The sequence below is a fragment of the Corythoichthys intestinalis genome, chromosome 6, assembly GCF_030265065.1.
Source record: "Corythoichthys intestinalis isolate RoL2023-P3 chromosome 6, ASM3026506v1, whole genome shotgun sequence".
NCBI classification, from domain to species: Eukaryota; Metazoa; Chordata; class Actinopteri; order Syngnathiformes; family Syngnathidae; genus Corythoichthys; species Corythoichthys intestinalis.
Genome location: NC_080400.1, coordinates 40043429 through 40067371, shown reverse-complemented (window position 1 = coordinate 40067371; position 23943 = coordinate 40043429). Strand labels below are relative to the sequence as shown.

Sequence of the window (23943 nt, the reverse complement as noted above, 5' to 3'; positions counted from 1 at the left end):
ACACCCAATGAGGTATTAATGAAACTTAGTACCTTCGCTGGTAGTGAAATGAACTATTATACGTCGTTTGCAAATTTTTAGTTGCTGCGCCGATTGTTTTTGCCTCACCGCGCATCACATGAGTGCAATGACTTTTAATTTGAAAGGATACAGCGGAAATGTAGCTTCTTACTGTGGGGTTCAACAGACGAGGAAGTGTGGCAAGCAGAGAGACAGATGGAATTGACGTAACCCTTTCAAGCTTCGTTTAAGCGTTGTTAAAAAGTTGCTTTCAGTTTAGTTGTCGATTCTGTGCCTCTCCCGGTAAGTCAACAAGCTGTAGTCGTTATTTGCAGCCCGTATGAAGCTGAAATGTATAAATAAAACTTCTTTGGATCGTGGGAAAATGTCAAAACGCATGATTAATTTTCAAATACAGCCTTCGTAGTGCGTTTTGTAGGGTGTATTTAAGTCACACTGTGCTTTACGCCGTCCAACGTAAAGTTAAATGTTAAACCTCCGATCGAAGTGAGCCGTGTTTGGCCGTCAAGTGTTGATAAACGAGTAGGAAGTTCTTAGTGACGATGAACCACGCCTCCAATTGAAATTGACGACGGAGGTTGCAGAACCACTTCACTAATCTTGCACTGTTCACTAATCTTGCCCTGTTTATCTTTTTCAAGTTCTCACCTACCAAAGATGACGCTGCAATGGACTGCTGTTGCCTTCTTTCTCTATATGGAGATTGGAATCCTTGTCATCCTCTGCCTGCCCTTCATATCGGCTAAGAGGTGATGCATAATGCACCTACAGTACTTGTATTTCAACAATAATTTAAATCATGGCCCAATACGACTCACGGTTATCCCCCTTTAAATATTTGGATGTCTCAAAAGATTATCATGGCTAGTTATTCTGTGGTGTAGTTTGGGTTCAAAGTTTTCATCCTACCTGATCTGCTAGAAATCAGTCAAGGAAGAAAGAAAAACTGACATGATGTAAAAACAAGTATCTCTGCCTGGCATATACAGAGAAATTGTACGGTATAGACCCTACCCACTGACGTCACAAAATCACGTGCTCGCTGTATGGTTCCGCCCCCTTGTCCGTCATTTTGTGTCTGTATTATCAATGGTCTCAATTGATCGAGCAATTTATAATGCATTTCATGGAAGACCCGGTGCTTTCGGATACCGTAAACTCACTTGATGCGTTGCATAAAAGGCCTTATGTGGAAAAGCTTCAGTTTATCCATTCGCCAGATCCATATTTGATGCCTAAATCGATGTTTTTCGACCCGCTGTCTCCGCCGTATTTGCCTGACATCTGCTAGCTACCCTGCTATGTACAACTATCTTGTCCAAACAAAATCAGCCTATTCTCACGAAAGTTTGAAAAACTTTAAGAGCTTGGAGGCTTATAAATACTTCGTTGCTGGTTGGGTGAAACAGGTCCTCGTCCACGAAAATTCGGCAGGAATCTATCTTGTGCTTGGAAAGGTGAGTTACAAAATTTTCAATTCAAAATCTTTTGTTCTTGCTAACATCCACTGTCAAGTCTAATGTATTTCATGTCATTTGTCAATGGAGCTAGGGCTTTTAATGTTTATATGGTTTAGCGATAACACTCTCACTACATACATACGTGTATGTTGTCGGCGATTAGCCTAGCAATGATCTTAATTGTGGTTGTCAGCCCAAAACCCTCTAAATATATATTAAATGCATCTTACCAGATATAAAATGACTACTACATAATCTGTGGTAATCGTTTGAAGCCCAGTTTTCTCGTCGAATTGCAGCAGCCCATCTCGCTCTCTCCTCTCCGTGTCTCTCGGAATCCGGTAGAACTTCAAGTCTCTCCGTCTATCTTCTCTGTTATTGCAACCGACCGCCACACACGCCTTCACCATTTTGATTATTGATGTTAACGAGCAGAAAAACACGCCGTAAATAGGAGGAATGTACGTAGCCGTAACAGGTAAACACGATGTGTTGACGGACAATTGGGCGGCACCAGTCAGGAGAGCGGAGTTGTGACGTCACGTGGGTAGGGTCTATAAAATGATTTACATATTTAGGTACCAAATGTATGTCTACTACTTTAGATGTGTCGGTGTATTTGCTGAAAACCTCACTTGTTCATGCTTTTTCAACTTTTTCCAAGGTACCACGCTAACATAGGGCAAAGGTGTATCTACCGTTTTGCATGACAACAGAGGTACCTTCAGGACACTTCCTAATTGGCTGGTGTTCTTCAAAAGCATGGAATCAATGGCTGGACCAACCTCTGAGTTGAACAAATCCAATTGGAATTTTCATTATTAATATTGGAACTGATTTATATTTTCAAATCACGCAACACATCCTACACCACGTGAAAATCACACAGGGGAATGTTATTTACAGAGTTTGATCAGAAGAGGTTTGTCAGGATCGAATGAAGATTTGTTGCCATGTGTTTACTCCGCTAAGAGGAATGAAGTATGACAACTGTACGCTTCCTTGTGCCTTTGTTTCAGGTGGCAGAGTGTTTTCAATTTAAGGATCTGGAGCCCACTTGCCCACTTTTGGAACAAAGTTTTTCTTACAATGATTGTCATTCTTATTGTCCTTTTCCTCGGTAAGTTGAATTGTAGTTGTTACATGACTAAAGGGTGGCATACTTGAACACAACTTGTTGTAGTTTGCTCATTGGTCATTGATTTGTAGGCCCTTGTAGGCGCATGGGAAATGGAATAAGTTCAATAATCAAACTTTATACTGGAAAAGTATTGAAACAATTCTCAACGTATGATTACATTTAGCATGTTCTCGCTCTAAAATGTTTGTCCTTCTGAACGTGTCGTTTATCAGTGGCGCAACTCTGCTTGAGTTCTGGCCACTGCTCAGCTTAAAAATAAAAATGCTTGCTACACAAATGTGCAGTGACACAGTGCACATTCATTTGTATGTCTGTCACGCTGACACACATGGATCTGTGTCTGGTGCACTTCAAATATTTTCAACACACACCACCTATGTGCACCTCTGCTAATACCGAGCAGCTGGCACAGCATTGGATCTCCCCAGCAGTCCTTTCTAATTTAATTTAATAATGAACAATTAAATTAGTCTATATACCTTTCATCCCCAGTGCTTCAGCTTTAGTGGCTCTTATTCCCTTATTCTTATAATTCATATAAAAAGGATGTGTGGAGTCATAAATAATTGGATATTATTTGTATCAAAAATCACTGACATCATCCATTGACTGATTTCTGAATATAAAAGACGTTTTCAATCTTTAGTTGAACCTTGGCCCCTATATCACGTGAAGAACAGTTCAACGTATTGACTTATTTTTATTTGAAAATCCACCAGATATTTTACTCTGTAGCCACATGGAACCGCTGCTGCTGCGCTGAATTTGTAGCGTTGAGCTTGCAGTACCAGGCAAAAATAGAAAACACGTGTGAAGCTTGTGCTGCCCCAAGGTTCACGCAACGCTCACTTGTCGTATGTAACTACACACATTCATTATAAGGGCTGTAAATTTCATCCGGTTGCCGTTTGCAGGAGGATCAGAGCTTTGTTGGATACAGTGTATTTCAGCCTTCCGAAGGCAACAAGTTTCTGGTTCAATGTGTTTTTTTTTAATTCTCATAAATGTCAATGGTAGCCTAACATAGGAAAATGAATTGATGAACCCACTTTGTTGAGGATAATCTTGCAGATGCTCAAAAATCTGGAATGACACAAAACATCGTTTGGAGAATTTGGCACTTATAAAAGGTAACTGCATTACAACACTGTGTGCTTCTTCTCTAGATGCAGTCCGTGAGGTGAGGAAGTACTCTGTTAAAGATCTGGGCACAGATGCCAAGCTGCTACCAAACATGCATGACCACATGCACATGAAGCTTTTCCGAGCCCAGAGGAACCTGTACATTTCTGGTTTCGCTGTCTTCCTTTGGCTGTGAGTTTTCGCCTCGCTCTCACATTTCAAATATAAACACACATTATACCTATTGTATTATGTCAAAAGGGTTATGAAGCGAGTGGTCACCTTGATTAACCAACTTGCTTCAGTGTCTATGACCACTGCGGCTCTGCAGGCACAGGCTGAAAATGCAAACAAAGCCGCCCAAAAGTACATGGAGGACAACGAGCTGCTCAAGAAGGTACCCTGCACTTATACAGTATATAGAAAGATGCATAGATAAATAGTTTTACCGCTCTAATTGGTGCACTACGATCTCATACCAGCAATGTCTACATTGAAACTTCTTTAAATGACACCCTATACTCTACCCATAGTCTCCAGTGTATACACTGTCCACTCAAAGCTGGTAAAACGCAGCTGAGAAAATAGGCACAGACTCTTTATGTACTTTCTCTACCTGTACAATGTCTCTGGTAAGGCTACTGCAACTAATGAATTAAATCGATTAATAAATTAGTTGTCAATGAATTTGATAATCGATTTTTGCCGGCAGCTATGAGAAGCCCTTTTGGGTCCTTGTTTGTGTGTAATGTGAGGCTGCGTAGGCACCAGTGGTTAGGGAGAGTTCACTGCTACACTCAGATTTAGTTGCTGAATGAACTCGAGAATTGTCTTGAGTCGTGTGTGTTAGATCCAGTGTTCCTCCGTCAGAAGTGAGTAAATGAAGCTAATTGTATTGTTTGTATCCTTTTTTGATGAGACGTCGCTACTTAGCACGGAGCGCTAAGCTAATTAGCGATTATGCTACTCAGTGTCTTAAGTGTCCATTGGTATTGTGTTTTTGACAAGCATATTAGCAGCACTCGAGTTATTGTTAGTAAAGTTGTCTCATTTCTTTGTGTGAAGAAACTACACGCATAAACTCATTCATATAACAGCTGAGAAACGCTGCCTTTCAACACAAACTCCCAGTCAGACTGTTAATTGTCATACAAAAGAGTGCGCTTTGAAATTGGATTTGGATTGTATTCATGAACAACTGTTTGATAAAGAAAAGTAACTCATTAGTCTGCCTCCTCCTTATTCGATTTTGTTGTTTAGTTTGTGTAAAAAAAAAAAAAAAAGAGTCATTAACACAATTCATATCAGTGCTTTGCCCACAAGATAAAAAATGACAATAAGCACTATTTTTATTAGAATGAACAGGACTTTTGTCTGACTTATGTACTGAGAAATTCTCTTTGTTTTATACTCAGATTAAAAAATGTCAATCAGCACTACTTTTTTTTATTTGAAAGAACAGGACTTTTGTCTGATTTGTGTACTGAGAAATTCTGTTTGTTTTATACTTAAAACCTTTATTAAAACCTTTAACAAGTTTTATGTACTTAAACAGTATAGTTGTAGGCTACAGTTAGGTCAGGGAGCTGTAATAAAATAATAAGGAAATAGTCATCCATTCTGTCTTCATTGTTACTTACAACATGCCTAAAACCACTTCAAGTGAAGGTGATAGAAAAAAATGATTTATCCAATTAATCTTCCAATTAATCGATTATAAAAATAATCGTTAGTTGCAGCCCTAGTCTCTGGCTTTCTCCATTTTCCTTGTGGGACTCAGGCAAAGCCCGCTTCAATTCCTTGAACCGTTATAGGTTGTTTCTCTAATAAACACTAGGGGTGCACGATATCCATTTTTTGAAACCAATACCGATATCGAGAACTTCCTGCTCCTCAAAGCCGATACCGATAACTGATAATACATATACAGTAGGGAGAATAAGTATTTGATACACTGCTAATGGGAAAACCCATTGGCAGTGTATCAAATACTTGTTCTCCCCACTGTATAATTTTTAAAATGTATAACCTGAGTTTTTGAACACGTGGAGGTTTAAAACAAAAACAGTGGTGGATTCAACATAGATGTGCATTTGATCTCATCAGATTTTTCATAATGACATGAACAAAACAGTGCGTTTCACTTCTGCACTGCCCGACAGCCAGCTAAGAATGAATGCACTTCCATAAACCACAAGGCTTGGTCTTTTCTTGCTTTTATGGGAAGACACTTGTCTTAATATTGTAAAGGTACAACAGAAAAATACACATATTCAATACTCAATATACAACAAACTGCACAATACACTTATATACACAACTATTATATGTATAGCATAGCACACTAGCTTGAGCTACTAAAGCATTGGCTGGCTTCTATAACACAACTTATGAAGTTCTGTACATATGACCCTTCACCACAGAAGTAAACATATTTTGCTCATCCATATGTAATAGTAAACATAAAATACTTACATATATTTCCGAGGCGGAAACGTAACAGAAAGCATTCACGACTGTCAATGCTACCGCTAGACACAGCAATGTGTAAGTGATAGAACCAATCTACTGTAACAAAAAATAGGTGCATTGAATTATTCTGACCAGCAGGTGGGAGCAGTGCCCCGCAAATGGTCAACTGATTTCCCATACTATTGTGTAAACTGCAAAGCCAGAACAGTACATTTTATCGGTCCTATTATAAATGTTATTGGATTTATCGGGATGACGTCATGATTCCTATTATCGGACCAATAATTATCGTGCACCAGTAATAAACACGCATACTACAGTAGGTAGCCAATATGCTTTTGATGAGTAATTCAGTGTGACATAGCTTTTGAAACTCTGTGCTTGATATGTAATTTCAGACTCTGATGGAGGGGACAGGCGACGAAGCAACTGCACAGGGTATGGAGCTGTTGAGGAAAGAGGTTGAGAAATTGCAAGAAGAACTGAAGGCATCAGCAGAAGGTTAGGCTTTCTCACATTTTTTTGCAGACTATTTTTATACCTGTCCACACAACTTTAAAGGTGTATTTAAGCCCCCCCTGCTTCTGCAAGGTACATCTGCATTTGCTTAGACTATCCATGCGCAGAAAGTAGCAGCCTCATGTATTATGCCATTGTCCGCACAATTTACCTCTTAACTGGAAACTCATAACTTGTCAGCAAGAAATTTCAAGATGACTACGCCTTCAAGACGGGGGTTGGAAACTCCATTTTGGGAGCACTTTTTTGTTTTTTCGCGAATGCATCAAGCGAGAGCGAGTGTGAGGGCACGCGCGGGTTTTACAAGGAGTCAGAGTTGTGATTGAAATAAATCCTTAGGAAACGACAACGAAAGCCTGACATTAATTGTGATGTTACAATGGTTGCTTTGTTGCGCACTCATCATTTGGAAAATAAGAAATCGAAACATGGCGTGGCACTACCTATAATTGCTGGAAGTGAAAACCACAATCAGGGGACTTGTACATAACAGTGACCGAGACAGGTGGAGCCTCTCAGGGCTGCCGTTTCGTGTGTCTCGCTCTCCTGAAAGTGGCGGAAACCAGTTCGGTCGGCATTGGGTTGGGGGGGGCAGCCCCGCTGCTGGCTAAGCTGAGACTTAAAGCAACACTATTTAACTATTTAACCTTTATAAAATATTTTCATAACGTTTGTGATAATATGTCGACTGACAACTAGTTGACTCATGACACCTCTTTTATATCTTGAGGGGGTCTGTATCGCTTTCACCAGCACTAATTAACTTTGAGGAGGGTCGCAGGAACCTTGCCGAAGAAAAAAAAAAACTACAAATGTGCTGACTGCTTCACGGCATACCCCTCTTTCCTCATTCGTTATAAAGACGGAAGTCGATGCGAACGCTTTCGCTTGAATTCTGCAAAGATGGCAGAGCAACAAAAGAGACAAAAAGTTTTGTCTGAGGAGGGGGAAAAAGAGAGGCTACTAGGATATACCGTATTTTTCGGACTACAAGTCGCACCTGAGTATAAGTCGCACCAGCCATAAAATGCCCAACGAAGAGGAAAAAAAACATATATAAGTCGCACCGGAGTATAAATAGCATTTTTGGGGGAAATTTACTTGATAAAATCCAACACATAGAACAGATATGTCATCTTGAAAGGCAATTTAATATAAAAATACAATGGAGAACAACATGCTGAATAAGTGTACAGTGTGCAGTGCATAAACAACGAAATGCAAATATACTGTCCTCACCAGGATGCTACGGCTCGGTCCTGGCTGTACAAACTCCCAAATGACGATGCTGGACTATAATTTGCTGAAGCAATTTCTTCCTCGATACCAAACAGGTTCGCATCAACATAAATAAATGATAATTAGGTGCTATTACAGCAATGACACAAGTGGTTAGCATGCACTGGCTAGCATTAGCACATTGTTCAAACAACCACACAACTGGCTCTAAGTGTCCGATCGCGGGTGGAAAACACACAACAACAACAGAAAAGATTATCCACCTAGGTGTTGCCTCTATAGAGATATTTTCCAAGCATAAACAATGAATGTAGATTAGCAGCCGTGTCTCTCTCTCTCGCCCGCTCGCTCAGAGATGCTGCGTAGCTGTCCGTCTTCTTCTGGCGTGTGAGTGCACTTCTTCGCGTAAACAAGTGCGAGTGCGCCCCACGTGGGCGTGAAAGCGCCACAAACTAAAAGCATGCATTTCAATATAAAAAAGTCAATAATACAATTGAACACACATTGCCAAAGGCAGAATGCGATCGTGGCCTATTAAGAGTCATTCAGATAACTATAGCATAAAGAACATGCTAACAAGTTTACCAAACCATCAGTGTCACTCCAAAACACCAAAATAACATGTGAAATGATATCATAATGTGTTAATAATTTTACACATAAGTCGCTCCTGAGTATAAGTCGCACCCCCAGCGAAACTATGAAAGAAACTGCAACTTACAGTCCGAAAAATATGGTACAAACATTCTCTCTGCGTTCACATGCTGGGTAGCTTAGTAGGGTCCCCATATATGTATATGTCACCTTAACTGGCATAACTAAAGCTTGAGATGGTACGAGTTGTCACATTGATTTTGGTCAACAGCAGAAGGTGTTTATGCCCAAATTTGATCAATTCATCACTCTTCCAGCAATGCAATATTCACCAGAGTGTTTTAAAGTTGTGTCCAGGTCTAGTAATCACCCATTCTCCTTACTTTCCGGGCTGCTCGGAAACCTACCGGGGAATGCCAAACTAAGCCAACTTGCCTGTCACGCTGGGACGGCTAAACACTGTCCTACTACACTGGCACTTGTTTAAATTATGAATCCTTGCCTCCACAGCGACAAATAACATCAGAAGAAGTGATTAGGTTGATAGCACTGTTAATCAGAAAGCACACATGTCCAAAATGATTAGATTTTTTAAGAACCAACAGATGGCAAACAGGGCCCCAGACTGCAATCAAATGGTTAATTAAAGCCAGTGTTGTTTTTTTTCCCATCCACTCGCACATGCGCGACCAGTAACATTGCGGGTTTTTTTTTTTTTTTTTTTTTTTTTTTTTTTTTTTTTTTTTTGCTGACAAACTTTCACGGTTAAATCCACTTCTTGGCGGTAATATAACGAGCTGGCCTACCAAAGGAAAATGCAACAGAAGAAAAATAAGGTGTAAGTGTGCGATGTTTGGAGCGGGTTATAATTGGGGTAGCAGGACAACTTCAGCAGACAATGGCGAAAAGAACAATAGGTGACTACTTTCTTTCCAACAAACCCGCCGGCACTGTTTCAAAGGAGGTCAACGGAGGGAATAAGTCCAACTCAGTGGCTCAACACATGGGAGGCGATGAGCGATAGCGAAATGTGAAAGTCCTAGCCGTTGAGCTGAAAACTAACACACGGGGCGTGATTGTTAATTTCCAATAAAACGCACGTTGCAGTTTTATACCTTTATTAATTGCTCTCAACAGCCAGAAGTACCTTTTCGGCAGCAACCGCCAAAACACACTAACGGGCGCATTTTCTTACGTCACAATTATGCGCTGCAAAACCAAATGCCAACAGTGAATACAAACAATAACCATAAACCACTAACAAATTAAACTTAACAATCTCCATCATTTTAAATTTTTTTTTTTTTTTAACACAAGGATGCAAGTCAGCATTCAGTATAAATGATTATTAAAGGCATAACATTCAATGACATTTTTTTTGTTTTAAATTTAACAGTCAAAAGCATTCTTCAATAAACAGTTAATCCTCAAGTTTCCACTGTCCATCCTTCAACACCTTGAGAAGCAGTAAAGAGGAAGCTCCTTTTTTTTGTGAGACAATCGGCCAACTGTTCCTTTGTTGAAGACCAGTGAACATGATGAATCCTTCCGCTTTGGAGTAGTTCTTTAATGCCACTTACTTCTAGTCTCAGTCGTTTCTCCGTTACCGACTTTGTTGATTTGATGGCATCCACAAGTGAGTAATTGTCTGTGACACATGTCACTGGCAGAGTGCCATGCTTGACTTGTCCTGTTGTGAGTTCAGCGTAAAGGGATGACAAAAATATGGCATTATCGATCCCATCAGCAAGAGCAAGTGTTTCTCCGGCCAGTGTGCTCCGAACCACTCTCCTGATCCTCTTGGATTGCCAGCAGATAGGAGAGAATTTTCCTTCCTTGCCCATCAGCACAATGAGATGTCCACCTTGTGTTGCACCATCAGGAAGATTTCCCATTGAGGCATCACTGAAAACGACAAGCTTCAAAGAATCATCATCTCCTAAGTATTGGTATTTAAGTGTGACATTTTCTGACTTGAGTTATCTTATCACTTTATTTGCTTCGTGCAAGGTTTGCACAGTTCCAGTTTTTAAGGTAGATGCAAGAACACATGTGTCAAACATGACATCTGGCCTGCTTTGTCTGGCTACCCATAGCAGCTGACCAATCTTTGACCTCAGCTGGTCGATCTCATTTCCTGTGAGAGGTGAATGACGGTTCAAAGCTCTTGATGAATCCATGACAATAGGTTGAAGATTTTTTATGTACGCATCCTGTTGCATCTCCACACCATTTTTTACAGTCGCCAGGTCCATTCCAACATAGCGAAAGCACTTGTGCTCCTCACGGCCCACTTGAAAAGCTGTTTTGAGCTGAGGAATGATGGTCTTGGTGAAAAGTTGTGAGCCACCCCATATAAAGTCATCTACATGGCATGCGAGGATGCCAGTTACATGGCCATTTTCATCCAACCAGTAGAAAACAGCAGGATCTACTTGTGACATTCTGGCTCCTGCTTTTTCCAGTGTGGCTTTGACTTTATTGTACCAGTAGAGTGAGGCATCGGCTAGTCCATAGACACATTTATTAAGTTTCCACACTTTTCTTTCACATCCAAATTCAGGAGGAGGACGAAGGTGAATGTCCCGAGACAGCTCTGCACCCTGAAGAAACGCTGACTTTATGTCCATGGAGTGCAGCATCCACTGTCTTTGGCAAATCACTGCCACGATCAATTTTAGTGGTTCTGATGAGCATGTAGGGGAGTCTTTCGGAAGATCTGTATTGTTATACTCTTCGAATCCCCTAGCTACTAGACGTGCTTTGGGTACAATACCTTCTGTTGTTTTCTTCAGTGTGCACACCCACCTGGTGGACACCAGTTTTTGACCAACTTCTTCCACCTCCTCAAACACTCCATTGTTTTTCCAGTTACTAATTTCATCCTGTTTTGCCTTCTGAAATGAAACATCTTCTGTGACCAACACGTCATTGTCATGCATGTCGGAACATACCTCATCACTGTTCAGAGGCTCAAGCTGAAGATCATCTACTTGACTTAGATCAGCTGATTTTGTAACACCAGCTACAAGTTCCGGTTCTGAGTATTTTAGGTTGTACCAGTTCTTGTACTGTCCAGTGGCTTTTCCGGCTCGTCCAATCACTTTAGCCGTGTGAGAAACACCAGTGTCTTTGTCCAGATATTTGATCACTTGTCCCTTTTTTAACTTCACGGAGTCTCCAGTTGTGTCATCCCTTAGCTGTGGATCATGATGATGGGTATTCCTTTCAAACTCAACATCATTGTCCATTTGTATGTCAGCATTTACAACTGTGTTTTTTTTTACTCTGCTGTGGCTCAACAGAACTTGGTCCTTCCCTGGGATCACCATCAGCCTTCCTTAATCTCGATTGGTGAACTCTGACGTACGTCCCACCATGACGTACAAATACAACTACTCCATCTTGTCCTATTACAATGCCAGGGCCTTTCCATTCAACACAGTCTGCCCTTTTGTAGAACACTTTGTCCCCAGTGTCATATTTCTCATCATTTGGACGTATTTGCTTTCTGAGAGCTCTCCTTATTCTTTCTGAACACTCTGCCTCGGAAAATGCTTTCCTTGCTGTGTGTAAGGCAGTTAAATGTTGTCCAACCCATCCGCTGATGGTCGTGCCTTCCAGGGCAGGTGGTTTATCAATCAAAACAGAAGGAAGATTAGGATTGTGTCCAAAAACTAGTTGATATGGACTGAAGCCGTGAACATTGTGCATTGTATTTTTTGCCATAAGTGCCCAGTCCAGGGCTGTTTCCCAGTCACACTTGTTGTCCACTTTAACTTTCAGCAGTATTTCTGTGAGTGTTTGATTATGGCGTTCAAGCAAACCATTACTCCATGGGCTGTATCCAGCAGTAGTCTTTATTTCAATATTAAAGTTCTCTGCCATGTCTCTTATTTCATCATTATTGAATTCTCCTCCGTTGTCACTGAAAAGTCGTTCTGGTGGACCGTGAATACTAATCCAGGAATGAATGAATTTTTTTACAATTAGATTTGGCTTCTTGGAGGTGACGATGCATCCAGCACTGAAACGAGTAAAATGATCAATAATGTGCATATACCGCACACTGTGTTCTAGCTCATGTAAATCCACTGCTACAGTCTCGTTGTAGCGAGAAGCCATTGGCAGACCTACAGCAGGTTTAGGCTTCGATTTGCCGTGTTTCAAACATATTTCACATTTGCCTACAATCTTTTCTAGAATAGAAATGTTCTCAACATCAGCATTTCCAGCATTTATGAGCAATGTTTTGAGTTTATCAACTGAAGCATGTCCGAACTGCTTGTGCAATTTCAGGAAAACTTTGTGCTTTTGTTCTTCGTTCATATTTTCTGTGATCGCAAGTACTGTGTTCTCATATGCATTACTTGGAGATTCTTTACTTGATATATTTATACAGTAGTGTCCTGACGATGTCACTTCAAGAGCTAACTGTTGGTTCAACATGGTGGCTGTATCCTCCTGTAAATTTAGCACAGCCCTTGTTTCTTTTTTTCCAAGTCCGTCACCCGCGTCCATATTTCCAACTCATTTTTCCATTTCTCGTAGGACTTTCCTTCTTCAAATCCCGGGGGTAATCTGTAGTTGTTAGTGGCAGCCATCCTCTGCTACCATGTTAATTTCCAATAAAACGCACGTTGCAGTTTTATACCTTTATTAATTGCTCTCAACAGCCAGAAGTACCTTTTCGGCAGCAACCGCCAAAACACACTAACGGGCGCATTTTCTTACGTCACAATTATGCGCTGCAAAACCAAATGCCAACAGTGAATACAAACAATAACCATAAACCACTAACAAATTAAACTTAACAGATGCTAGTTCACCGGCAAATGACAGTGACACGCACCGCCCTCTGCCTGTTCATCATCGCTCGTTTCGGATTAGCTATCAATTTGGAAGGCATTTTAACATTTCCAGTCTTTTCTGAGCGCCAACAATCTCCCATAGTGCTGCCTTTTTATTAATGTCCCGGAAATCATGCCGAGAGGTATCATAAAGTATGTGCTGGTCGCACACTGCTAAAATGATAACTCCTCCATGTTGACAAAGTGTGGCTTGTAGATGTCAATTTCCAGGCTGGCCTGGTGATGTGTTGATCAATAAATCTGTTGCTGATTGGTTGTGCTGCCAGGTGACAGTGACAGAAATAGAAATTCCCATGGCAACCTCATTTCTATGCAGTATACTGAACTGGTTGATGACAAAACTGATAGAGAATAAAATATAGATTCATAAGTTTGTAGTGTTATGCATTTATTATTAAAGTATTTATTGGTTAAATAGTGAAAATTAAAGGAAAACTGCATGTGCGCCACTGAAATTTGAAGTTAGGGGCCACTGTGCTCATGGTAAAAAATGTTAGTCTGGAGCCCTGGAAAAGGCTTAATGCTGCTTTATCCTAATTTTTCAAAGATGGTTGGGGGTTCGGGCGGGAAAAGAAAAATGAATCCACTTCTCAAAAAAATAATTCTTTGCCCAAACCCCTGCAAATATCCACCGTTAATATATATTAAATATTTATAGTATATGCAATGCCATTTGTGTTTGTTGACCCTATTTTCTCTTAAGAATACACTACTGTTTTTAAATTTTGAGTTTGGAGCAGTGAATACTGAAAGAAAATGGTCAATTCTTTCTTTTTACAGGTTCTTTAATTCTCTTCACTAACAGGAGATGACGACACACAATTCAGGAACAAAAAGAAAGCAATAATCACCTAAGACATATACATTTATTAAGGGAAAAGTAATTTAAAACCTGCTGGCCGCGAGACATCTCTCCCTAAGCATAACGAGGGTCTTCACAGAAAAAAGTGTCCTGACCTTCAACTTCAAACAGTTTATATACGGTGTCTACACAAACCGTGAAAAAAAAGGAGCAAATCATGAACAAGGCTTTGAGCAGTATCTCGCTCCCCTTGTAATAATAATTAATATAATAATAAATGATTATGGGTGACGATGTGATGAAGAACAGATATACACTACTGTTCAAAAGTTTGGAGTCACTTAGACCCCAAACGTTTAAATGGTAGTGTATATATGTGTGAATAAATGGAAATATACAGTGTATCACAAAAGTGAGTACACCCCTCGCATTTCTGCAGATATTTAAGAATATCTTTTCATGGGACAATACTGACAAAATGATACTTTGACACAATGAAAACTAGTCTGTGTGCAGCTTATATAATAGAGTTAATTTATTTTCCCCTCAAAATAATTCAAAATGTAGCCAATAATATCTAAACCCCTGGCAACAAAAGTGAGTACACCCCTGAGAAACTACATACATCCCTAAATGTCCAAATTGAGTACTGCTTGTCATTTTCCCTCCAAAATGTCATGTGACTCGTTACAGGAGTGCTGTCAGTATTGCTGCAGAGAATGAAGAGGTGGGGGTCTGCCTGTTAGCGCTCAAACCATACGCCACACTCTACATCAAATTGGTGTGCATGGCTGTCACCCCAGGAGGAAGCCTCTTCTGAATACAGTACACAAGAAAGCCCGCAAACAGTTCGCTGAAGACATGTCAACAAAGCACATGAATTACTGGAACCACTACATCAAATTGGTGTGCATGGCTGTCACCCCAGGAGGAAGCCTCTTCTGAAGACTGTACACAAGAAAACCCGCAAACAGTTCGCTGAAGACATGTCAACAAAGCACATTGATTACTGGAACCATGTCCTATAGTCCGATGAGACGTGCGGGCTTTCTTGTGTACCGTCTTCCGAAGAGGCTTCCTCCTGGGGTGACAGCCATGCACACCAATTTGATGTAGAGTGCGGCGTATTGTCTGAGCACTAACAGGCTGAACCCCCACCTCTTCAATCTAGCAGCAATGCTAATAGAACTCCTGTAATGAATCACATGACATTTTGGAAGGAAAATGACAAGCATTTAGGAATGTACATAGTTTCGAAGGGGTGTACTCATTTTTGTTGCCAGGGGTTTAGATATTAATGGCTATATTTTGAGTTATTTTGAGGGGAAAATACATTATTTCTATTATATAAGCTGCACACAGACTACTTTTCATTGTGTCAAAGTGTCATTTTGTCAGTGTTGTCCCATGAAAACATATACTTAAATATCTGCAGAAATGCGAGGGGTGTACTCACTTTTGGACTACACTGTATAGCTACAATACTTTCACTCAGTGAATCTTACCATGTGTTTCAAAACAAGCAAGACTGGCGAGGACACTGGTGAGTGGGGGGAGGCGCAGCACTTCACATCAGTGACCCAATCAAAATCTGTTACGATGCAAACTGACTACATGTAAAATACGAAAATATCACACATTGTGAACATGTCTCAAACTATGACGCATTTTCGTTCCGTTCTGGTCTTGTCAGATGAGACCTAGCATTCCTCGAAAAAATTGATTTTCATCGTTGACAAAAAGAACAATACTCTTTATGTTCAGTACAGACCAAAGGTTTGGACACGCTTTCTCTTTCACAGTGGGTATGGTGTTCTTCGGATGCAATTCAGTATTCTTTCTCCTCCAAACACGAGAACCTGTTTTTCTACCAAAAAGTTCTATTTTGGTTTCATCTGAACATAACACATTCTCTCAGTCCTCTTCTGGATCATCCAAATGCTCTCTAGTGATCCGCAGACGGGCCTGGACATGTATTGGCTTCAGCAGAGGGACACGTCTGGCAGTGCAGGATTTGAGTCCCTGGCGGTGCATTTGGTTACTTATAGTAGCCTTTTTTACTGTGGTCCCAGCTCTCTGTAGGTCATTCACTAGGTCCCCCTGTGTGATTCTGGGATTTTTGCTCACCGTTCTTGTTATCATTTTGACGCCACGGGGTGAGATCTTGCATTGAGCCCCAGATCAAGGGAGATTATCAGTGGTCTTGTATGTCTTCCATTTTCTAATAATTGCTCCCACAGTTGATTTCTTTACACCGAGCGTTTTACCTATTGCAGATTCAGTCTTCCCAGCCTGGTGTATGTCTACAATTTTGTCTCTGGTGTCCTTCAACAGCTCTTTGGTCTTGGCCATAGTGGAGTTTGGAGTGTGACTGATTGAGGTTGTGGACAGGTGTCTTTTATACCGATAATGAGTTAAAACAGGTGCCATTAATACAGGTAACGAGTGGAGCCTCGTTCGTGCATTTTCTTTATTTTCATGACTATTTATATTATAAATTCTCCATGAAGGGGATAAAACGAATAAAATGAACGCATGTGGAATTATGTACTGAGTGAAAAAGATGAAATAACTAAAAACACGTACAGTATAATATAATGATGTCCCGATCGATCGGGTCCGATCACGTCATTTTCAAAGTATCGGAATCGGCAAAAAAATATCGGACATGCCTTTTTTTAATATATATATTTTATTTAAATCGTTTTCTATTTGTATTTAACGTTACAGACAAAATGTCTTACACTCATCCAGAGTAGTTTTGGCTTAAAGTAGGGCTATCAAATTTATTGCGTTAACGACGGTAATTATTTTTTTTAAGTTAATCACGTTAATTAATTAACGCATGCGCTGCACGACCCACTCACGCATTGTCGTGTTCAATCTATAAAGACGCCGTTTCACCTTTAGATAGCACTAAAAGGCAGCGTATAATGAGTAGAGAGAATTTTGACAGCCTTTGGAGCCACTTTTTATGTGGCTAAAGCCTTACAATACCTCTCAGCAATTAAAAATAAATTTCCCAACGCAGAGAAGGTATATCAATTGGTGCCCCTATGCACAGTCATGGTTGCACTTCCCATCATGCATTTGGGCAGAAGTTAAATGGCTGCAGTATCATTTACTGAAAGCTCAACAAATACACTAGATGGCAATATTTAGTCACAATATACAAAGTCACATTTATCCTTTAAGAATTACAAGTCTTTCTATCCGTGGATCCCTCTCACAGAAAGAATGTTAATAATTAAATGCCATCTTGAGGATTTATTGTAATAATAAACAAATACAGTACTTATGTACTGTATGTTGAATGTATATATTCGTCCGAGTTTTATTCATTTTTTTCTTAATGCATTGCCAAAATGTATATGATCGGGAAAAATTATCGGGAATGATTGGAATTGAATCGGGAGCAAAAAAAAAAAAAAAGCAATCGGATCGGGAAATATCGGGATCAGCAGATACTCAAACTAAAATGATCGGGATCGGATCGGGAGCAAAAAAACATGATCGGAACAACCCTAGTATAATATTCTAGTATCTTCAAAGTAGCCACCCTTTGCTCTGATGACCTTTTTGCACACTCGTGCCATTCTCTTAATGGGTTTCAAAAGGGAGTCACCTAAAATGCTTTTTGACTTGATCTTTTTCAGGGGAAATTAGTGGAATTTATTGCTCTATCAATGGGGTTGGGGACCTTCGTTTGTATTGCATTAAATGTGGTGTGCCCAAACTTTTGGCCTGTACTGTATATGTAGGCCAAACTGAAATGAGCCTTGCATATCTAAATGTTGAATCAATAGCAGTCAGTCATTAGGAAGTAAGCAAATATGCGTTTGTGTTTTTCTTGAACTTGGATTCACAAATACAGGCATTCACTGGCATTTACTGCCTTGAGCATGTGAGAGCGTGCGCTGCTGCTTTCAATAACTCGCCACGGTCATCAAACAAACAAATTGTCGCTTTACAATTTTTCGACCTACTTGTGTTGTTAGTTCAACCATAACGGAGTTATTGGGTCCACTGTCTTTTTCTTGATGTGTAATATGCGTTGAGCGCTTCCGCCTCACAGTTCTGAAATTTAAGGTTCAAATCCCAGGCTCCAGCCTTCTTGTGTGGAGTTTGCATGTTCTCCTCATGCCTGTGTAGGTTTTCCCCGGGTTCTCTGATGGCCTACCACATCCCAAAAAGGTGCACGGTAGGCTTACTGAACACTTCAAAATGTCCCTAGGTATGATTGTGTGCATAATTGGTTATCTCCTTGTGCCCTGTTATTACTTGGTAACAAGGAGTGGGAACCTCTTGGTACCTCACGATACGATACGATTTGCGATGCAAAGCTCATGATAACGATGGTCTGACGATATGGCGATGCAACGATTATTGATACATTGGTCAGGAAATCATTCTAGGATATTCTACAAACAACTAATAAACAGAAAAACAAGCTTCTGCTGTGAATTGGAATGAGTTTATCACTTGTAGAGGTTCAATCCGTTCATTCGCTGCCACCCTCCCAGTTCAAATGGATTGGACGTCTATGGCCGGTAGTGGCAGCCAATGCCAGGCAATGAGGTAATTTTGGGCCATTTAAGGCCATTTTCCTGTTGATTTTCAGTTACTTCCTGTTGATTTTAGGGTATATTATGGGTCTCTTCCTGTTTATTTTGAGTTACAGAACAGGAAGTGACCTGGGAATCACCCAAATGAATACGCAGTGATTCAAACTCAACAGAAAATGACCTGTATATGCCCTAAAATGAACAGCAAGTGACCTGTAAATGCCCTGAAAATCAGACAGAATGACTGTGAATGCTCTGGTTTCGAACGAACTAACTTTCCCAATCTACAGTAATTTTCCGAATGTAAGGCGCACCCGTGTATAACGCGCACCCCAAATTTACTTGTAAAATCTAGGGAAAATTATTGTACCCAAGTATAACGCGCACCCTAATTTTAACACCACTAACTAGAAGAATACAAGAAAACAGAGCTTGTGTACAGATACAGAAATGTCATTTTACTAACTGGTGAAACACAGCACAAGCATAGCACATTGGTAGTTCAAAACATTACCGTAAACTGACAATATGCACGGTAATAATATGATCTAACAACTTCTCCAACTTAACAAAATCCAGGAGAAAACAAAGCAGATGTGACTTTTCTTTTGTAGGCTGCTGTATAACTTGATCGTTTCATCATGATGAATAAATGTTTCTTCCATGGATAGATATGGTAAAATAAATGTGAGGACCGAAGTCGGAAATTGGAACGAGCGCATCGCTACTGTAACAAGAGGAACTATTGTTATTCGGGTTTGAGTTTCCCGAGGGACAGATATAGTTGACGGACACAGGAAGTCTGTGTTGTGTTATGTTTGTTATGGTCCGAGTTGCCGAGTTGCAATAAACGTTGACTCAGATAAGTTCAAGAAACTAAATTCTGTGCATTATGAAGAGTGAAAAAAGCAGAATTTAACACAGACGAAATCATTCGACCAATCAGAGTGAAGTATTACCGAAACAAAATGGTGACGTCATGTACCGTAATGGTCGGCAACGGATCGCTGCATACGTCTTCTTCAACACAACATGGCCGTGTCAATAAAAAAAATCGGTCTTTATATATTTCTGTCTCCATCCCTGTACCCGTGTATAATGCGCACCATGATTTTACAAGTTGATTTTGGGGGGGGGAAAAGTGTGCGTTATATTCGGGAAATTACAGTAAATGTATTGGGCGATGAGCACCGTCAATGCAGCCGTAGAGTTAACTGAGACACTATTATGATGGAAGATTTTGGTAGCAACTTGTTCGTTTATTTTTATTTTAGACATTGACACCTTTTTAAAACGATAACTCGATTCTTGGCAGGAGCATATGGATAACCTTTTGGGATACAAAGTACCACGCTATATCACCATTTCGATATTTTGTCACACCCCTACTGGAAACCAATTGAGGGTGTACGCCGCTTACTGCCCATAGATAGCATGGATAGGCTCCAGTATCACAGTGACCCTCATGAAAATAAATGACACTCAAATGAATCAATAATATGTGTTGTTCTGTATAAAATGCAGCACTGAAGAAGTCTGAATGCGATGCAGATGGATTGAAGAAACAGACAGACGGTCTTGCAAGAGAGTACGACAGACTGCTGAAAGAGCATCAGGAGCTTCAGGTGTGGCTTTGTCTTAATAGGAACTGTAAATTAGCATCAAGCCAAATAACAATTGCACAGTAAAATTTGCTCATTCTTGTCTTTGTCAGAATCTTCAGAGTCCTGTAAACAAGAAGGAAGACTAATATTTGGAACAAGTGCTACACAACTCCTTGTGACATTGCACAAAAGGTGCCTGAAGTACACACTTTTTTTTTTTTTCAAACTGTTTTTTTTTTTTTTTTTTTTTTCTTTTTAAATATATATTTTTTTATTTCTATGGGTCTTCTGATGCCTTAATATCTTAAAGGGGAGTTTCACGCACGTGTTCCTGTTTCTGCCTGACACTGTGGGACTAAGAGAACTGCTACTTGAGTCAATGCTCTTATTTTTTGTTTGGTTACATCTATGGAGAATCGGGCATGGGTTTCACAAGAGAAAATTACCAGTTAATCTTCCTTATAGTTGAGCTGTTCTGTGGAATGGAATTTTTATTAGTGTGTTTTTTAAATTCCTGATGGGTCGTGTTTTTCTTTCCCGACCTCAACCACTCGTGAAAGGTTGTCAAAAGTTTACAATTTTTTTGGGGTAGTCGCACGCACATGCTGTCAAATTATTACATTATTGTTGTTTTTTTTTTTTGTGTGTGTGTGTGTGCTTTCATTTTAGTAGTGGAGTGTTGAAGGTGGCGATTTCCAACTGTCTAACAAGTTTGTAATGTCTTAATTTGAATGTGACAATGGCAAAAATGGAAGAGGTAATGTTTATGTATAATACACCTTTGTTTTTTAGGGGTGGGGGGTGCAATGGTGACTTAGGAGTGAGTTTTACTGTGTTGGACATGATCAGTTTGACTTAAAAGTTTGCTATCTGAATGCACTGTTTCACTTAATCAAGAGGAAATTAGCTTTACAAGTACCTTGGACATTGTAACGTGTAAAATAGCGTGCCTGTTAGGGAGTTGCTAAATGGTTTTAATGTTTTTTTTTAATTCATTTCAATTTAAATAAAACAACTCAATTACTCCTTTGGATTTGACAGTACATGTTTTATTACCTGTGACATTTGTACAAAAATAATACTTAAAAACTAGATACATTCTGATTTTTGTAATGCAAGTTACAATGTGATAACTTCCTTCTGGGGAACCCCGGCGCCGCTTTTGGTCTGAAGGTACTCAATACAGCTAAATTAAAATAATCACAATGAAGTTGAACCTCCCAATTAGGTTATCCATGATTTATCCTCGATAGGGATAAAGTCTAAAAACAAAACAAAAAAAATAAGATATCTATTTATGAGGACATTATATGTACATAATCTGAATCCACAAATGCTCAGCATGAAAGGAGGATGTTTTCTTTCCCCAAAAATGTAAAATAATGAACACCTGAGAATAAAAATGACAGCGTTTTGACCTCACCTTCTTAACACACACTCAAACCCTTGCAAAAATGTCACAAAAAGTCACCAGTGTAAAGTTTAATAATATCGAGGTAGAGCTAAATGCTTAACAGTGTTAAACTAAACATACAGTGGTGCAAATAAGTACTTAGTCAACCACTAATTGTGCAAGTTCTCCCACTTGAAAATATTAGCGAGGCCTGTAATTGTCAACCTGGATAAACCTCAACCATGAGAGACAGAGTTTGAAAAAAAAAAAAAATCACATTGTTTGATTTTTAAAGATATTTGCAAATCATGGTGAAAAATAAGTATTTGGTCAATACCAAAAGTTCATTCAATACTTTGTTATGTACCCTTTGTTGGCAATAGAGGCCAAACATCTTCTTTAACTCTTCACAAGCTTTTCACACACTGTTGCTGGTGTTTTGGCCCATTCCTCCATGGAGATCTCCTCTAGAGCAGTGATGTTTTGGGGCTGTCGTTAGGCAACACTGACTTTCAACTCTCTCCACAGATTTTCTATGGGGTTGAGATCTGGAGACTGGCTAGGCCACTCCAGGACCTTGGAATACTTTTTATAAAGCCACTCCTTTGTTGCCCTGGCTGTGTGTTTGGGATCATTGTCATGCTGAAAGACCCAGCCACGTCTCATCTTTAATGCTCTTGCTAATGGAAGGAGATTTTCACTCATTACCTCTCGATACATGGCCCCATTCATTCTTTCCTTTACACAGATCAGTCGTCCTGCCCCTTTGCAGAAAAACAGCCCCAAAGCATGATGTTTCCACCCCCATGCTTCACAGTGGGTATGGTGTTCTTCGGATGCAATTTAGTATTCTTTCTCCTCCAAACACGAGAACCTGTGTTTCTACCAAAAAATTCTATTTTGGGTTCATCTGACCATAACACATTCTCCCATTCCTCTTCTGGATCATCCAAATGCTCTCTAGCTAACCCCAGATGGACATGGACTGGCTTCAGCAAGGGGACACGTCTGGTGGCGCATTGTGCTACTGATAGTAACCTTTGTTACTGTGGTTCCAGCTCTCTGTAGGTCATTCACTAGGTCCCCCTATTTGGTTTTGAGATTTTTGCTCACCGTTCTTGTTATCATTTTGATGCCACAGGGTGAGATCTTGCATGGAGCCCCAGATCGAGGGAGATCATCAGTGGTCTTGTATGTCTTCCATTTTCTAATAATACCTCCCACAGTTGATTTCTTTACACCAAGTGTTTTACCTGTTGCAGATTCAGTCTTCCCAGCCTGGTGCAGGTCTAAAATTTTGTCTCTGGTGTCCTTCGACAGCTCTTTGGTCTTGGCCATAGTGGAGTTTGGAGTGTGACTGACTGAGGTTGTGGACAGTTGTCTTTTATACCGATAATGAGTTCAAACAGGTGCCATTAATACAGTACTTCTCAAATAGTGGGGTGCGCCCCCCTGGGGGGGCGCAGAGCGATGCCAGGGGGGGCGCATGTGTCCTCGGGGAACATGCTTTTTTCTTTTTTTTTTTTTTTTTTTTTTTGCCGGACTGGAATAAAGTGTACTTGCACATCCACTCAGTGGGTGGCAGTGGCGCTCTCATTTTCAGAGTGCGTGCAGTATTTTTGAACTAAGGAAGAGCACTCAGCACACAGAAAACAGATATGAAGAGCAGTGCGCCGCCGGCGTTTTCCGACCGGACTCACTCACGCAGCGACCAACTGTCTTGTCCGGTTCTCACGTCGCCACCCGAGAAGTGCCATTTTCGGCTTGGGATCGTCACGACGACCGCCCTCACCTACGGTTCTGCCTCGGCCGCCGAGAATGCGCTTCTTTCGTGCCGTTTGCCTTTTAGCTTTGACTTTTAATACAGTGGGGTGATGAAGAAAGACTACTGTTTACTGTGTCTGAAAATAATTACAGCGGACTGCCAGAAGCCAAATCAATTAAGACGCCACTTAAAGACATTCGACCCCAATCTCATTGATAAGCCGCTTGATTGTTTTTCAGCGAAAACGTCCCGAATATTGCCAACAATAGTCCTGCTTTGTCAGTGTTATATCAGTAAACCAGTGAGCATTGTTAGCATGCTCATTGCAAAATGACTCCACACCATTGCAAAGGAGGTAATACTGAGTGTGAGCAG

At 40.3% G+C, this 23943-nt stretch overlaps 1 protein-coding gene across 1 annotated transcript; it reads left to right on the top strand.

Annotated features, from left to right (window-relative positions):
- The first annotated feature begins 152 nt into the window (after positions 1–152).
- bcap29 (B cell receptor associated protein 29) lies at positions 153–23743 on the top strand. The gene is made up of 9 exons (XM_057838319.1): positions 153–303; positions 663–770; positions 2501–2601; positions 3789–3936; positions 4006–4141; positions 6615–6717; positions 20331–20431; positions 20521–20602; positions 20721–23743. Exons 2-8 carry the CDS (start codon positions 679–681, stop codon positions 20554–20556), a joined length of 717 nt encoding a protein of 238 aa, XP_057694302.1. The 5' UTR covers positions 153–303; positions 663–678; the 3' UTR covers positions 20557–20602; positions 20721–23743.
- Positions 23744–23943: the final 200 nt, after the last annotated feature.